This window comes from Sarcophilus harrisii, chromosome 6, assembly GCF_902635505.1.
Source record: "Sarcophilus harrisii chromosome 6, mSarHar1.11, whole genome shotgun sequence".
NCBI classification, from domain to species: domain Eukaryota; kingdom Metazoa; phylum Chordata; class Mammalia; order Dasyuromorphia; family Dasyuridae; genus Sarcophilus; species Sarcophilus harrisii.
The window spans coordinates 6,793,195-6,811,825 of NC_045431.1; the positions used below are offsets into that span (position 1 = coordinate 6,793,195).

Consider the following 18,631-nt stretch of genomic DNA (forward strand, 5'->3'; position numbering starts at 1 on the left):
ATTGCCTCATAAAAAAATAATAAATCAATAAATCTGTTGGTCAGTGAGTACATAATAACAATTGACAGCAGTGGTGGTATTATCATTATTATGGCTAATATTTATATAGCACTTATAATCTCCCAGACACTGCACTAAACACTTCATAATTATCTCATTTAATCCAAGTCTTTGAAGAAAGTGCTATTATTATCCCCATTTTACTGATGCTAAAAGTGAGGCAGAGGTTAAACAGCTTGTTCAGGTTCACATAGCTACTAAATTTCTGAGGACATATCTGAACTCAGTTCTTGACTCCAGGGCCTACGTTCTATCCACTGTGCCATCTCACTTTCCCCATCACCTATGAAAATTCTTTCTTTATCCTGGACTATAATCACTTGGTCTTTGTGACTTAAACTCAAGAGAGCTAAGTACTTTCTTCCTCTGTCCTTGCTTTATCTTGAGCCTAAGCTCTGCATTAGCCATTTTTGTTCTCTCTTTTCTAATTCAAAGATCTTCAGTACAAAAAAAAAATCAATGAAAACAAACTTGAGCAGCTCAGGTTTCTCATTATTATCTTTTATCATAATCCCATAAATCTTGAAAATCTCTTTTCTCTTCTTTAATCCTCCTCTTTGCTACAAAATATTTTTTTAAACCCCCTTGTTCTATTTCTGGAGTCTCACCAGCTTCCATTTATTTTGTACAAAACCTGGGACATCCTTTTATATTAATTCTCTATTTCTTGCTTTTATCATCTCTTCTTAGTTTTGAAAATTCTAAGTTAGTAGTCGATTAGTTCTATAAAAATCCGTACTGATGTGTTTGGACAGGTCTTACTTTTCTTCCTCATCATCCTTTCTATCTTTGGCATTTCCTGCTTGAAAGCCCCTCATCACTCCAGGTCTGACTTCCTCTGTTGAATTTTTACTTACAGCAGCCCACTTGACCTTTCTTTGAAAATTACCCTCCAAAAGTCTAAGGTAAAAGACAGATTGTGCTTAGTTTTCCTCTGCTTTATTACAAAAGCTAAGAAAATGTGCTCACTTGCCTCCAAAGGATCTCTGATTTCCATTCCTGAAACCGATTCATCCTGATTAGTCCAGAAGGCAAGTCACCCTCATTAGATCATTAACTGCCTTGCTGTCCTGGCAGAGAGGGTTCAAGTAGAGGTGTTGACAATTGAAGATGTTCCTAACTATTCATTTTATCATGTCTGTGTGTAGCCTTGTGACATATTTTCCCAATCCATCATTTATCTATCACCTATATTCTTTTTCTGTTTAGGTAATCCATAGCACAGTCTTATGACAGTATCATATCTCTTCCTTCACTGACCTTCGCACAAATGCTCTCTACCACATTTTCCCCTTCTAGTTCCCAGATTTCTTTCAATGAGAAATACTCATTGTAAATAGAAACCCTCGGTCTGTATTTCGTTCCCCTTCTTAATGGTACCCTCCACCCTCTGACTTATCCTTTTCCCTTTGAATAAATTTTATTCTTAAACAAGAGAAATCATCTTCTGATTTACAGAGCTAATAATTGTCAGAACTAGGACTGAACCCTAGGTCTTCTAATTGCAAGTTCATTGATCTTCCTACCATATCACAACTGCCCCCTAGATAGCCAGAAAAAAAGTAATCTTAAGCATGAATCTTTCAGAAGAGATATAACAATTCTTATTAAATTCTAGAGCAAAAAGTAAGGCAAAAAAATGACAGAAGGAGCATGGATAAGTAAATGTACAAAATATATTCGATAGGCCATAAACTGTTTAAGTTCAGAGGACGTGCTCTACTTGGGAATATATGTCAAAGTATGTAAACATATATGGCATTCCATCTTTTCATATAAACTGAGGACATGGACCATTGGAAATTTGTAACTCTCTTGAGGGAGGGCACTGTGGTCTTGGACCTCTGCACTAGGAATTGTGCATTCTGGAGAAAATTCCACATTCAAATGCTCATTAATTATGAGACCAAGGCTATTGTTAAATACTTAGAACCCATCAATTAAAATAAATAAAACAACCCATGGTCCTGAAATATTATGCAGACAATAGATGTTACAAAGTATTCTATTACAGATTCTTTGAAAAGAGGAAACAGCTAACTTAGTGGTGACAGACAGAGACAGATAGATAGATTGATAGATAGGTGGGTAGATAGACAGATAGATAGATAGATAAGAACACAAAAAACCTAGCACAGTATTAGATAAATGGATAAATAGACAGACAGATGACAGGCAATCAAACAGAAAATTTATTTTTCCTTCACTATGTGCTAGATGTTGAACTAAGTACTGGGAAAACAAATACAAGGAAACAAATACAAGAAAACAATACAGTCCCTCTCCTGCGGAAGACAATGTATAAAGCCATGCTGGAAAAAGGAAGAGAGTAATCAGATTTGGGCATAAGAGAAACTGTGAATTATAGGTATGGATCCAAACAAAATAAGACAAAAACTCACCTCTCAGAGAAGGGGATCCCCTTGAATTAACTCAAAATTTTTCAAGGAATGAAAGATAGTCAGGAAGATGGAAAGACAGAAGGAAGAGAATGATCTTCATTCTCTGGAATGGATCCAATGAGGAGCAAACTTCTGAATACTGTGTTTTCCCCAAAGGTAACTGGATTACATTGCTTATCATTACATTGCTACATTCAGACTTAATTATTGAAGAGGGTTAGAATGAAATATGTCACAACATATCAATTCATACAATAGATTAACATCACAGCTAATAGCAATTGTGAAACTATTTTAGACCACTTTTTAAGATTTGTCTCTGATTTTTTAAGTAGTTTAGCATTCAAAGTCTCAGGTTTCTTTTTCTATACTCTTTATATTCCTATAAGGGACTGAGATTTATCTGGCATACAAAGAGCATCAGACTGGTTCTACTATTCACTTAGTATGTAACCTTACACAAATTACACACGCACATATATACACACACATATTATATATGTACACATATATAGTATGTGAATACAAATATGTATGGATGGATAGATAGATGGACTTTGGGTACAGCCTATTCACTTTCCTATCATCAAAGAGATATATAACCAGAAAAGAAAATGGGCCCCAAAGTAAACAACAGAAACTCACATAAAATACTGGTATCTACTAAAAGTCAACAGTTTTAGAGGAAGGCCTCAGAATGCTGAGTAAGTTCTTATCAGACAATGTGGGAAGAAGGTAGATAAAGTTGCAGAGGATGACACATTGCAATCTTCACTACTGATTGGCCATATCAGTGAAATCTGATGCATTGGTGGGATCTAATCTAAAGGTGATGTGCTAAAAATATTCCCTTCTTACTGTGCTTTCTTTGATGACCATTCATATTAGTGAGAATAAGTCAGTTAGTGATAACAAGAAAGAACTAAGAAGCAGGCTTGGTGGAAGGCAGAGTCAGCTCAGGAGGAAAAATAAAACTTTGCTTCAGAAAAATCCTAAGAAAAAATCTTGACGTCCCAAAACAGACACCTCACCAAGATCCCCAAGGCCCGAACTCTGTCTGAATTGGGCTATTAATTTTTCCAGAATAAACTCTTGTGACATTGTATATTTGAAGGGGGGGGGGAGTCCTGAATTTTGGCTGTTCTGTGTCCCTCCCTCTGTCTCCTGTCTGAGTTTGTCTCTGTTCTTTTCCAGTTGGATCAGCTCCTTTCTTTCCCCAATATGTTTTTTAACTTTGCTTGCCATAAAAGGTTTCCTTGGAAGCTGTCACTTTAAAAAAAAAAAAAGAAAGAAAGCAATCCACATCCCCTCCCTTAGCAACAGGCGTTGCTACGCTGGCAGTTTCTGTTATGTGAGCAGCTCCTACAAGTTGGGAAGGGAAGCGGGAGGAAGGCCAGCCCTGCCAGCGGGGGATCTGGGAGAAGCCTGGGCACAGACACTGCTCCCTCTGCTCCCGCCTCTGGGCTTAAGAGAGGCGAGCCCTTCCTGGGCCTTGAGTACAGTGCCTTCAGGTAAAGACCCCGTTTACAGGTGTGATCACAGCCAGGCCCCCAAGTGCTCAGGCCTGCGGCCGAATTCAGTCACCCGGGGACTGCAAGCTCGGGCTTTTATGGCTTTTCCAGCCCCTGCTTTAGCTTTCTGGGGGGGTTGCTTCTGGAAAGAGAGGGCATCATTCCAAGCCCTGTGATCATGGATACCAGGGGCTTAGCTCCAATCTGGTGCCCGATTTGTGGCAGGAAACGCAGGCGGCTACCCTGACTCTCAGCCCTGATTCCCAGGCCTCTTTCTGCCTCCCTTGCTAGCTGTCCAGCTTCATTGTAGCTTCCTGGGAATGTTTTAGTATATTGCAAAGCCTCGGGCCTTTTTATCTTCACTTAAGTAGGAGGGATGTTTGATGGGATAACAAACATAAGTCCAGCATACCTGCAGCATTAGTTTTCTAGGCAATAATTGGAGCAAGGAGTCTGATAACCATCATCCAAAAGGTTACGCTTGTTATTTTCAAAAGACACAAAGATAATATACTAGATAAAGTTTTAAGTGACTTTTTCCTCGGTGGAAAGGTATTAGGAAAGTGTATGTATGTGTATATTGTACATTATATTGTATGTGTGGATATTATATAAAACATATATGTACATATACATATGTATATTGGAGGCAACAGTCATAGGAATCACTACATATGCTTCACTTTGTATATATGTAAAATATTATTTATTTATGTGGATGCGTGTATGTGTGTATATGTTTTATGTGTTACACTGCATGTGTTTGTGTATATAATATATTACATAGAATCCATAGGTACTTATCCATATGTAAACTTCAGCCAACAAAGTGATGCAAATTGCTACATTTCATCACTTAGTGTATATTCATAATATCTCCATATAGATATTAGTTATTTGCATAGATGTATGTATTGTATATATTTACATATAAAGTGACCGTTTAGTCTATATGGACTGAAATAACCATTTCATTGGGAACTTCTGGGTGAGAAAACTCCCTTTTTCAATGTAATTGTAAAGTCTTCAAAAAGAAAAAAGTCCGAGAGCCTTGCCGAGAATTCTGAGAGATCAAGTGACTTGCTCAGGACCACACAATCAGGATGGGCCAGAGTTAGGACTTGAGCCAGGCCAGCTCTCTATTTACTCTACTACACACGTATGAGCATGTGATTTTTATATTCCAGAAAAAATATGATATTGTATTAAATACATTTGTGTTATACCTTTGCTCAAAATATACTTTTCATGGATTGGAGATGGTGTTGGGTTGTCAAAGGCTAGCCCAAAAGGGTCATTGTAGCCAATGAAGCACCTACTATGTGTCAGGCACTGTGCTAGGACTGGGGATGCAACAGCAAAATGAGAGAGAACACATTAAAGAATATGTTCTATTGGGAGATGAAGGGGAACAGTCCAGACCTGTGATTTCTTTGGTATAAGAAACTCTTTCTGAAGAATCCTCTTTACTCATGCAGATCAATACCAGTTTTGCAATTTATAGTCTTAGAAAATTGACCAGGGCCCTGAGAAGTTAAGTGACTTGACCAATGTCATACAACCAAGGGATATCAGAAGCAAGATCTGAAATGGGTCTAGTGGATTCCAAAAACAGTTGACCTTCTGTCCATCAAATCAAGCTTCCTCTCACAAGAGGACAATGTATGTAAGCGACATAATAATGATAATGTGAAGAACAGGAGAGTGATTATAATTAGAAAGACCAGCATAGATGCTCTATAGAAAATGGCATATGAAGTTCCAATGAGTTTGTGATAAAGAGAGCCATCTACAACTAGAGGGAGGATTGTGGGAACTGAGTGTGGATCACAACATAGCATTTTGACTCTTTTTATTGTTGATTGCCTGCATCTTGTTTTCTTTCTCATTTTCTTCCTTTTTGATCTGATTTTTCTTGTGCAGCACAATAATTGTATGAATGTGTATGCAAATATTGAATTTAATATATATATATATATATATATTAACATGTTTAACATATATTGGATTACTTGCCATCTAGGGAGGTGGGGGCAAAGGAAGGAAAATTTGGAACACAAGGTTTTGCAAGAGTCAATTCTGAAAAGTTACCCATGCATATGTTTTGCAAATAAATAAAATAAAATAGAAGGAATTGGATTAGATCAAAAAGAGAGAGAGAGAAAATGGCATATGAGTTGAGTCAGTAAAGGATTGGGGAATCTAGGAAGCAGAAGTCAGCATAGAGTGCAAGCAAAACATAAGTCTGGATACAGAAAATGATACTTCGTGTACAGAGAATAGTGAAGCAAATAGGTTAATTTGTTTACAAGATGGGACACACAAGTGGAAGCCATTGTAAGTCACCTGGAAAAATAGGCTGGAGCCAAATTGTGCAGGTTTTCAATGCTAATCTTACATGTGTGTTTATATCTTGTTTGAAAGGCAATAGGGAGTCATTGAAGGTTCTCAAGCAGGAGGATGACAAGATGGGACTTGAGTTTTAAGAAGCTTTGCATATGGCCTCTGGGATAGAATGCATGTTTCATGTGGGAACATCAGGCTAGCTGAATTGGAAGGCGTTTATCATTATGTGGGCTGAAGGATGATAAATTTTGGATCACCTCCTAAGTTGTGGAGGAAATAAGCACACTGATGGAATTAGAGATCTTTGAAGAATTCAAATATTTATGTTATCTAAATATTATTTCGGAAGGTCCGATACTGTTGTTTCATTAATATATGGAACTCCCATGGTAAAACATCCTGAGACAAATGCAAGTGCATATCTTCACAGTAACTTATAGTCCTCAAGAGTTATTTGGGAAACTGAGAGGCTGTGATTTGCCCATGGACACACTATGTGTCAGAGGTCAGATTTGAACCTAATTCTTTCTGGCTCTTAACCAGCTCTTTTATCTACTAGGCTATGCTGCCTCTCCTAATTACTATGTAAAATATTAATAGAAAATTATATATTTAAGATAAGAACTGGATGCTAAACTTTTTCTTTAGAGTTAGTTCCAATCCTTGCTGCTAAATGATATAAAGTTGCAGAAATGTTTTTCAAAAGTCTCATCAATTCAGTGGATTTTGTTATCGCCTCTATGCCTATGGCACCCCTGAAACAGTTTGGATGGGGGGAAATTCATCAGGGATTAGTGAAAAAAGGATAGCTTTGGAAAGAGTTGAGGGAGAAAAATGGCCTGACATTTCCCAGGTATACCATGAAATCTGGATTGCCATTGTTCAATGACATGAATAATGATTCTATGGGAAGAAATTTACTACCAACTTTAATTTTCTCTCTGAAATATTAAATGTGAAATTATGCATGTATAAAAAAGAATTGTGAGACAGTTTTCAGTATAAAAGTAGGTTTCATTTCCCCATCTTCCCCTAAAACATTTTTATGGTTTGATTTTTCCCCTTCTTTTCTCTCTCTCCCACTCCAAATTGGAGGTGGGAGTGGGGGAAAACATAACTCTTATAATAAATAAATATAGTCCAGCAAAACAAATTTCTACATTGGCTGCATCCCAAAATGTGTCTTATTTATCTTCTTAAATCGATCATTTGTATTAAGAAGTGAGTGCTTTGCTTCATCATCAGTTTTCTGGAACCATGGTTGACCATGGCATTTATCAGTGTTCTCAAGTTTTTCTTCTAACATTGGTTCCTCTGAGATCCCTGCTGTTCTTCCATTCAGAGGCACGGGAAAAGCACTTATAGATTCTATTAACACTTATCTAGACAAGAATAGTCCATGTCCAAATTACTTAGGAAATCCCAGCCTTAGACCCATCTAGATTCCATGGAAAAATAGAAAGACTATGGTGACTATAAAGGAAAAAGGAACATATGGGAAAATAGATGGGAGGGACTAACTGGGTTATAAGGGTCTTGCATTATTGGAATCTTAGCAGTTAGAGGCAAGCAAACCATGACAAGTGATAGGAGTGCCTTGGAAATGTATATAATCAAGAGTTGATTATTTTAGAATAAAATTTTCTTTGAAGAAAAGAAAAAAAAAAAACCTGTGTACAGATTTTCACAAATGAGATGAACTAAAGGAGTGGCTTTGAGTCCAGGGCACGATTGTTACTGAATGATACCCAAGGTATTGTGGAAGACTTGCTATCATATTTTAGAATATTTTAGTTCCCCCTACCACTCTTCTTTCATCTAACTCATTTCCTCTTTGAGATGTCTCTTTTTTCTTTTACTAATTTTTATTGATACCTCTTTCTTTTAACATTGCATTTTTTACCAGACATCTCCATCCCACTGAACTCTCCCAGCCAACACAGTAAGTACTTGTGGCAGGGTAGGCAACATTGTGCATCCCTAGTAGTCTACCAAAAGAAGAATAATATATTTAATTATCTGTTCTCTGGAGTCAAGAGTGATCATTACAATTAGCAAAACTGACTTCCTTTTTTTTTTTTTTTCCAATTACATTATCATAGTCACTGGATCTTCTAGTAATTCTTGAAATCTTGCACTTCCTTCAAGGATCAATTCATCAGCTCAGGGGCCATCTCCCAGGAAGTCTTTTCTAATCCCATTAATTTTTTTAATGTTCTTTCTTTCCTAAATAATTTTGTATTTTTTGATTGTTTATGTGTTGTATCCCTCTTTCACAGTGCATTAGAATGAAATGTCCTTGAAGACAGAGATTGTTCTGTTGAGGAAAAAGTTCTTTGTATCCCTGTCCCCTTACATAGTGTCTTATATATAGTAGATGCTTAATAAATGTTTGTAGATTAGCCATGAACAAAAGCATATTGAGTATAGAGAGCATCTAATTGCCCCATTTGGGTGAAGCATGAAGAGACTGAAGTGAAAGGAGGGTAGGGCGAGATTTCAGGGAGTAGGTCTAGACCATCAGCCAGAGAAGTGTAGATCTCATTCTGGAGCAATAAGAGACACCCAAAGTTATTGAACAGGAGAGTTCCATGTCCAGATATCTTGACATAAGAAAGACTAATCCAGCAGCAACATGAAGGATAGATTGGGAGGGGAGAGGAAGAAAATGGAAGGAAAACATTTCAGGCTGATACATAATGGCCAGGTAAATGAATGGATATTAGAATAATAGTGGAGGAGGAAGGGTGGTAGAGATAAAGAAAGGACATTATAACTTAAAGGACTTAGACAAATTGCCCGCATTTATCAAGGGAGATCATAGAATGAACTTTCTGTTTATATAAGGTAAATTTAATAAGCCCTAAACTGCAGTTTAGCTAGAGTTCTACTGGAAGATGATGAGTTATAGACAATGAGATTTAGTTTTCTTACGAGTGTTTCACAAACATTCATCCTGCAATGCAATTCAAGCTTCCTGAACAACAACAACAAATCCACAATGTCTGATTTCTTTGTTTTGACTTTGCTCTTCAGGGACCCAGAAATGAGTCACCAAGAAGAAAAAGTGAAAATTATCTCAGAGGTAAGTATTTGGGAAGAAAGGGGAGGAGTTTCTGTGTGAAGAAATCACACTAATAATGAACTTCTAGTTCTGATAACTGTACTATGTACAAAATATATTGTCCTTGGGGTTATGCTGGTAAATGTTTAACAACTCACTCTGATGGGGGAGAGGGAGAGGAATGGTCTACTTTTAATCAGTTTTATTAACATTTTCTCCATCACTTCTTTAGTTCAGACAATCAACAAATTAAGAAGTCAAGCCCTAATCCCCAAGTCTAAATATTCTCACTAAAAATCTAATAATCTTCTAGCCTGTTTGAGGTGGCTCTGGCACCCCTGACTCTACTGAGCATTTGGGAAAAGAGGAAATGATTTTCAATTGTAAAGTGTTTTGAGATATCAGAAGTATATTACCCCCAGTTTTTTTTTTTTTTCAAATAAAAAACAGTCCCTGGTCCTTGAGGAGTTTAAAGTCAATCCAGATGTTAAGAAGTTTATTTCTCCTCATTTCTTGAATATTGGGAGAAAGACACTGTACTTGTTGCATGAGTATGGGCTAATCAATTCCCAACTTTAGACATAAATTTCCTTATGCATAAAATAGGAGGATTGTTTTTTAAGGCCCATTCAAATTCTCATGTTCTATGGTTCTGAAAAGGAGAGTCTCCTTCTCCACTGCCTCCTCTTCCTCCTCTTTACCACCCCCCCCCAGGAAGTGCCAAAATGTTCACCCCATTTCAGTTCCCTGACTCTACAGAGGCCAAATGTATTCTTTGGCAAGTTTATTGCCATTCCATCTTGACACTTCTGCTGTCAACAGTGAAGGTGATTTCCCTATTCCAAAAGAACCCAGAAAGGTTCTTTCCTCTCTCTGAAGCTGCTCCTAGAACCTGCCTTCTAGGATTGCAGTGAGGATCAAATGAGATGAAATATTTCAAGAACTATAAAGTGGGTGCTTATTATTAATTCTCCAAAACAATAAATTGTCCCCACCAGCCAAGATGGCTGCCCCAGAATCTATGCTGAATAAAAGAACCCAAGCAAGTTTTGGGGGCTCTGGATAAACAATTATAGGGCCCAAGTCAATTCTGGGATTCAACATCTGGGAACCCACCCATGACAGGAGGCAACAAGAGACACTGGCACTGTAGCTAAATGGCTGAGGTTCAAAATTTACTGCTAAACTTAACATGTATTTACATAAACACATATATGTGTATGTACATATACACATATATAAATGTGTATATACATATATGTTCAATAATAATTCAATAAACTTTTATTAAGTGCTTCCTAAGGGCCAGGTGCTATGCTAAAATCTAGGGACACAAAAAGAGGCAAAAGGCAGTTTCTTTCCTCAAACATCTTACAAAACATGATCTTAGGTGAATTATAACTTCCTAGAACCTCTGTTTCCTCATCTGTAAAATGAAAAGTTTGGAGAAGATGAAGTTTGAGGGCTAAATCTCTGATCATATTGAGGGGGAGAACATGAAGTGAGACTGACACAGACAGTCAGAAAGGAAAAGATGGAGAGACAGTGAGGGAGGGAGGGAGATAGAGAAGGAGGAAGGGAAGGAAGGAAAGAGAAAGGGTGAAGGATGGAGGGATAAAGGAGAGATGGAGAAAAGGAAGGAGGGAGGGAGGAAGGGAGAGAGAGAGAGAGAGAGAGAGAGAGAGAGAGAGAGAGAGAGAGAGAGAGAGAGAGAACAAAGATACAGTGGAGCCTTATCTGAATGATGAAAAAAAATATAATGGAATTACAAAATGTTAGAAAGAAGAGATCATAAAGTCATGCATTCAAACTCTGCTAGTTTACAGATGAGGAAACTGAGGGTCAGGGGAATGAAGTGAGTCTCCTATGATCCCACATTTAATAAGTGACAGCCAAGATCTGAGCTCTGGCTCCTAGTTCAGTGTCCTTCATGTTGTGATCCCTGTTGCCAAGGATGGTGATATTGATGGTAATGGGGCAACAGTGATGAAGGTGATTTAGGGATCCAAAAGGGATTCTGCAACATAATGAAGTAGAGGGCCTGTGCCTTTTTATCTTTGCCGTGAATTTGTTTTTATTTAAAAATACAGTTAAGGATCTTTAATTGTTAAATTGTTTTAAATTTGAACAAATAAACCTACAACACTTCAACATTTTTTTTGGATATAGGAGTTTGTTGAAAATGAAGATGAAGAGGCAGAAAAACTGAAGAAGATGAAAGTCCAAAAACAAAGAAGAAAGAAACAGGTAGGGTTATCACTTTTGTGCCAGTTGTCTTTCTTTTCAAACAAAAGGGGAGTAGAACTTTGTATAAAAGAGAAATGGACCCAAGGTAAGGAGATCTGCATTTGAAACTGCTACTGGTGCTTAACAGCTGTGTGATCTTGGACAAGTCATCTAGCTGCCCTGTATCTGCATTTCCCTTGTTCTAAAACAGGAAAATGAATTCCTGAAGTAAATTTTCAGAGTTATTGTAAGTTCTTACATAGACATGAGCTGCTTTTCTTCTTATTATTAATCAATTCTTAAGTTCTCTATGTTAGAAAATTCTTAAAAATAGGAAAGGAAGAAAGGAAGGAAGGAAGGGAAGAAAGGAGGAAGGGAGAGAAGGAAGGAAAGGAAGGAAAAGAAGGAAAGGAAGAAAGAAAAAAGAAAGAAAGAAAAAGAGGGAGGGAAGGAAAGAGAGAGAAAGAGGAAGGAAGGAAGGAAGGAAGGAAGGAAGGAAGGAAGGAAGGAAGGAAGGAAGGAAGGAAGGAAGGAAGGAAGGAAGGAAGGAAGGAAGGAAGGAAAGCAGGAAGGAAGGAAGGAAGGAAGGAAGGAAGGAAGGAAGGAAGGAAGGAAGGAAGGAAGGAAGGAAGGAAGGAATCCTCTGACTTGGCTCGAGGGTACATTTAATACAAGGATAACCCCTCTGAATTACTTTTTAATTTTTCTATTTATTTTTACTTTAAACTTAAATGTGAATAAGAAAAGGGGGGTGGCATTGCCCTGCGCTCAGCCCACCGTAAGAGAGGGTTCCAAATATAAAGTAAGACGTTTCCACGTCAAGAAATCCCAGATGAGAAAGAAACCCTGAATCATTCCTGCCCCCCCGGGAAATTCGGCCCTGAGGATCCTAGAACACCCCTTTTCCTCGGGAACCCCCCGCGTTCCAGACTGGCGAACTGGACTGGGTTCTGCCAGCTTCGGGACCGGGTGGGGAGAGACCCGGCCCATTCCTTTGGCGCTGCCTCCTCTGCTGGGCTGGGGAGGGCCGGGAGGGGGATTTCCCCGGCGCTCCGGGTGCCAGGAACCTCGCGGAAGGCCGGCCCCGGGTTTGGGAGCCCAGCGACCCCGGCCCCGGGACCCTCCCTGGGAGTTGGGTGCTTTGTGCCGAGCCCACGGGCCGGGCCGAGCCGGCCCCCGGCGGTCTGTAGATGGCAGTGCAGGCTCGGGAATCCGCGGGCTCCCGGCCGGGCCGAGCTCCCTTCTCCCTCCGTGCGGGATCCAGCGGGACGGAGCTGCCTCCGGCCGGGCCCCGCCCGGGCGGCCCCTGTGGCTGGGAGCGGCCCCGGGAAGGTGAAGGGCCCGAGGACAGGCGGTCGCCGGGGCCCGTCCCGAGCGCGGCCCCGGAGCGGGAGGCACGGTGAGCCCGGGAGAGCCCAGGCTGGGGGGCGGCGGGGGCGCCATCTTGGGCAGCGCGTGAGGCCCCTGGCATCCTCGGGGCCGGGCCCGCCCGGGCACCGCTCACACGAGACGGGGAGGGGGGGGCAGCCGGCTGGCAGAGCTGCGGGGGGCGGGGAGGGAGCCCGCTGCCACACGTGGGGAAAGAGGCCCGTCCACTCCCAGAGTTCCCAACTCCCCTCGGGACAAGCCCTCCATCCCCAGAGGGCTCAGGGGCCTTTGAAGGGGGGGGGCAGGGTGGGGAGAGGGGGGCGCCCGCCCTTGGGGTCTCTGCCCGTCGGCGACTCCTGGCTGGGGACGGCCCCTGCTTGGGGGCTGGGGAGGGGGGGAGTTAGGCAGCCCTAAGCAGGGGGAGGGGAGGCACTGAGAGGTCTCCTCACCTCCTCCATCTACTGCTTACCTCAGAGCCCGCGCAGACGTGCTTAGACTTGAGGGCAAGAGAAAGGGGGGCCCGTGAGAAGTTGCCCTCCCAGCGCAGGGCTGAAGAGAGGCGCGGGCGCTGCGGGAGGGGTTCCCAGCCCCGCTGTTCGGCCTGAGAGCGCTGCTTTGCTTGGGCTCCCCTCCGCCCCCTCAGCCCCCCACCCCCGCCCCAAGAATGGGGCTTCTAATAAAAGCAAATTAAAATCTCTGGGGATTCGTTAGGAACATTGTAGGAGGCCAGCACAGGATCCCGAATCACGAGGCGGCCCAATGTTGAATGAGGGCGCACAGCAGCAGCATGGGAGGATGGCCGCCAGATCCCCACACCGCGGCCCTGGGCAAGCTCAGCCCCTCGGCGCTTCCCTGTCCTCCTCTGGACCATCACGCCGTTGCTCTAGAGACTCCCCAAAGAGCATTTTTCGGCTCTAACTATGATCCCATGAGCCACTTCTCCAGAACTTTAAGTCGGAACTCCTTTTGGACCCCTCCCTTTTAGGTGAAGATAAACAGTAAGACAGTTAGGTGGCAAAGGGAATAGAGCAGCAGGTTTGGAGTCAGAAAGACTCATCTTCACCAGTTCAAATCTGGCCTCAGACACCAGCGGTGACCCTGGCCAAGTCACTTCAGCCTGTCTGCCTCAGTTTCCTCATCTGTAAAATGAGCTAGAGAAGGAAGTGGCAAGCCACTTCAGCGTCTTTGCCAAGAAAATCTCAAATGGGTCAAGGCAAGTTGGGCACAACGGGGACTGGTTAAACACACAGACACAGTGGAACAACAGATGCCCGTTTCTTAAGTACGGGGATATGTTTTGAAGGTATTTCGATAAACCTTTAACTTTGCTGTTTACTCAGATGCAGGACTCCAGCCCGGAAGAACAGTTGGAAGGGGCAGCTAATCTGGGCTTTCAACAGGAGCAGCAACCGGATGGGTCAGAACCAAATCTCCTAAACACCACGGTCCGCAAAGGGCCCCGGAGTGAGTTCATCTCCAATTCATGAGCGATCACTGCATGTTTCCTATGAGCTCACCTGGCTGGGTTTGCTTGTTTGCTTGTCTGGGATCAGACCCAGAGGGAGAGAACTTTTGTTGACTTATTATTTATTTATAGAGAACTCCTAATCAAGAAACTCCCCCTGCAAAAGCAGATTAATGTTTTCTCTTCTTAATCTTAGATATCTTAGAGGAGAAATGATCCAGTGAGTAGAGGATACTGGATCTAGGATTTAAAAAGACATGAATTCAAATCTGGCCTGAGAGACTTACTAGCTGCATGGCCCTGGCCAAGTCACCCAATCCTATTTACCTCAATCTGTCTGGAAATTGTGGAAGGGTAGGGCATTGAGGTTTTGGGGGGGATAATAGCACCTACTTTCCAGGATTGCTTGGAGGATAAAATAAGACAATATAAAAAAGTTTTACTAATATCAAAGTATTATATAAATGATAGCTCTCATCATCATCATCATCATCATTATTAAATAATTGACACACTAAGAGATTAAGTAACTTTGCTGGGATCACAGCTAATATCTGTCAGAAGTAAAACTTGAAGCCGGGTCTTGTGATCCTGAAGCAAGCTCTCTATCCTCCTGTGGGGAGTTTTATGGCTGCTTTTTGCAATGGATTTTGTGAGGAATAAACAGGAAGTGCAGATACTCTGCTGCCCATTTCCCAAGGACCTTCAAAGTCTTCTTAGAGAGTCAGGCTACATACTTGGGGTCAGGAGAAATCACACTCAAGCAAAGGGTGATTAAGTGCAAAAATGAGTAACGTGCACTCCATTCCCGAGAGTTAAGCTCAGAGAAGAGGGTGGGTGAAGAAGGATTTGAAGATGATGTGGGCCTTTAAGAAGATCCAGGTTCTAGTCTCATGTGTATGATCTTGGATAAGTCCCATAACCATAGTGGGCTTCAGTTATGCTTTATGATTTCTACTTTGAGACTTCCCTGGCTCCCTTCCAGATTCAGTTCAAGGCCCACCTTCTTCGAGAAGCCATTCCCAGCTTTTCTTAATGCTATTACCTTTCCTCTGTGGTTACATGTAATTCATCCCATCTGTGTGTGCATATGTATACGCATGTATGAATATATACAAATATGTATGTATTATATAAATTATATATTCTGTATAATTATTATAAATAATATTACAAATAACATAATTATTTATAATATATTTATGTAATATATATATTTATATATAGTTCGTGCATGTGTATGTATAAACACACTAATGGGAGGAGAATGCAAAAACAACTATGTGCACACCGTAAACTTTACATAGAATTTTATAGGACTTATATATAACTTATTGATTATTATATGTAAGGATGTTAGAGAACTACATTATGATGATATGAGTGTGTATGTATGAATAGTGGGGTTTTTGGCATGTTGTGTCTCCCCATTAGATAGTGAGCTCCTTGAGAATGGGCTGTTTTTGCCTTGTCTTTCATCGTATTTCCACCATGTAGCCAGATACCTGGCACGCTCTTAATAAATTCTGAAAATAGAGGGTCAGGCGGTGAACTGGTGATTTCATTGGAAACAATTTCTGGCAATGAGGGTAGTGATTTCTCTGCAACCTATAGCCTTAGCTGCCTACAACACCGTGAGATTATAGAGCTGCCATGTGTCCGAGGCAATACTTGAACTTGGGTCTTTCTGAAGCTACCTCTAGATCCACTACTTCACATGGTCTCTGATGCTTATTTTTGATTTAATTTTAATTTAATACTCCACCAGTGTCCTCATCGAATCCTTCATCATGCCATGGAGGTAATGCGACATTCTTGAAATCCATTCCAGTAGCCCACAGTCTGACGGGTCCCATTGAAATTCAAAGGCTTTGAGCGTGACTGTAATGGTGGACTAGGTGCCTGCTGACTGTGGCTGAGACTAATTACAATCAAAACTATCCATCATCAGGTTAACAGAAGGGTGGTGGATTTTTTGGCAAATGCAACTCTCGAAAACTGCTTAGAGAGTCACGGAGAAGGGTGCTATTTGTTCGTTGCACACACCATTAGAATACCTATACCCATGAAGTCATGGGTTACCGGCCTTCTCAAGTTAGACATAATTAAAGAATACAGGCGGCCAGATGAATTTTAGCCCCTTTGAAGTCGTCCCCTTGAGAAATTATGCACTTATTCCGCTGACGCTGCCATCGGCATAATAACCCTTTGGAAATGCTATTTTCAGAATTCATTTCGAAGTCACGCAAGAATATATTCGGTGACTTTATAGCCGTGCTCCATATTTGGCAGAAATGGTCTGACTCAATGTAATCACGCTCGCTGGCTCACACTTACTTTTGGCCACTTTGAAAAACTGAATTCCCTTTCAAAGAATCTTTCCTATGTGTGACTATCGAGGTTATTGCGAGGATGCGTTTGCTGCAGACAGCTGCCATCGCTGTTTTGCTGACTGGTTTATTCCAAGAAGGCCTAGCAGAGAATGCAGCCCAAGGTGTCAGACACAGTCTGCTAGCCAGCTTTGAGGTGTTTAACTGACCTTGTTACAAGGGAAGATCCTGTTGGATTAGGAGGGTGAAGTTGGGAAAAGGCAGCAAAAATAGAGCATGGAATGAAGGGATTTGAACATTAGCCCTAATTAAGCCTAATTGCAAGGCAAATTACTTCACCTCCAAGTGATCTAAACATTATACAAAGAATACACTAGAATGCACTGCTTTAAGATTTGTAAAATATTTGAATATGTTATCTCGTTTGCATTGGGAAAGGGATTTTTCCCCATGAGAGTTGCTGTTTTCCAAAACATCACTGGTCCACTCTCTAGCCTGCTCAAATTATCTTGTTTTATTTGGTATTTTAGTTGGTGGCATATAAACCCCTGAAGTACCAGAGCTCCACAAGAGATGCAACTGGAATTTACTTATTACCGAGTTTCATCCGGCACCTGGCTAAGTGCTCTGTACACATTCAGTTCTTAAGAAATATCCATTTTTTGTTTTATCATATTATTCTGTTTGCTTTATTTACTTTTTATGTACAGAGGCAATATTGACTAAGTGGTGCTAGTTTTATTAAGATTATTATTACATACAGGGCCACCTCTATATTTTTCTATGAAAAAAATACAGTTGCAGAGAGAAATATTTGTCATATTATTCTGTGTGCTTTAGTTATTTTTTATATACAGAGGCAGTATTGACTAAGTGGTGCTAGTTTTATTAAGATTATTATTACATACAGGGCCACCTTTATATTTTTCTATGAAAAAAATACAGTTGCAGAGAGAAATATTTGTCATTATTCTGTGTGCTTTAGTTACTTTTTATATTTAGAGGCAGTTTTGACTAAGGGGTGCTAGTTTTATTAAGATTATTGTTACATGCAGGGCCACCTCTATATTTTTCTATGAAAAAAATATAGTTGCATAGAGAAATATTTACCTTACAACATAAGTAATTTATGTTGAATACATTCTAACACCTGTAGAAAAAGTAACCTAACATTTCACTATTCTCACAGTGCTTTGTAATAGTTACATTTTAATTTCTGCTTTTATCCTCTCTTATAAAGGATACTTGATGCTTTAAGAAGCATTATTAAACTGGTTGATTTAAATTTTTTCTAACTTAATTTTGTTTATTTCTTTCAACTAATAAGCATTTATTACTCATTAGCCCAGTCCATCATTGGAAAAAAATTAAAATTATTGTAACAAATATGTTTGCTTAACCTTAAAAAAAAAGCGGGGGGGGGGAGGGGGAAGATTGCATGTTGACCCTGTCCAAACATGTATGTCCCATTCTTTATCATAAGTCCATCACTTCTCTAGCAGGAGGTGGGGTAGCCGGCTTCACCGATTCCTTGGAATCATGGTTGGTCATCACCTTGATCAGAGTTCTGAAGTCTTTCACAGTTCTTTGTCTTCACAATAACTGTCATTGCATAAATTGTCTTCCTTTCTCTGTGCTTTACCTTGCATAAGTTCAGAGAAGACTTCCCAGATTTCTCGGAAACCATCTATTTCATCATTTCTTATGGCACAATAACATTGCATCATATTCATATACCATAACTTGGTCAGGTATTTCCGAATTTATGGGCACCCCTTGGGATCCCCAGTTCTTTGCCACCACAGAAAGAATTACTACAAATTTTTTTAACATACGGATCCTTTTTGACATGTGCAAAA

The 18,631-nt window shown here is 40.4% G+C and overlaps 1 protein-coding gene across 4 annotated transcripts in view; it reads left to right on the forward strand.

Moving 5' to 3' along the window:
• CC2D2A (coiled-coil and C2 domain containing 2A) overlaps positions 1 to 18,631 on the forward strand; it is a 124,806-nt gene that overhangs the window by 4,576 nt on the left and 101,599 nt on the right. For 2 of the 4 annotated variants that reach the window (XM_031941383.1, XM_031941382.1), the window contains exons 1-4: positions 3,815 to 3,973; positions 9,356 to 9,404; positions 11,553 to 11,630; positions 14,318 to 14,441. In XM_031941383.1, coding sequence (XP_031797243.1) covers positions 9,366 to 9,404; positions 11,553 to 11,630; positions 14,318 to 14,441 — 241 coding nt within the window. In that variant the 5' untranslated portion in view covers positions 3,815 to 3,973; positions 9,356 to 9,365. Of the gene's footprint in view, positions 1 to 3,814; positions 3,974 to 9,355; positions 9,405 to 11,552; positions 11,631 to 12,921; positions 13,009 to 14,317; positions 14,442 to 18,631 lie in introns of those variants that run through there. The other 2 variants (XM_031941381.1, XM_031941384.1) reach the window with 2 other exon arrangements.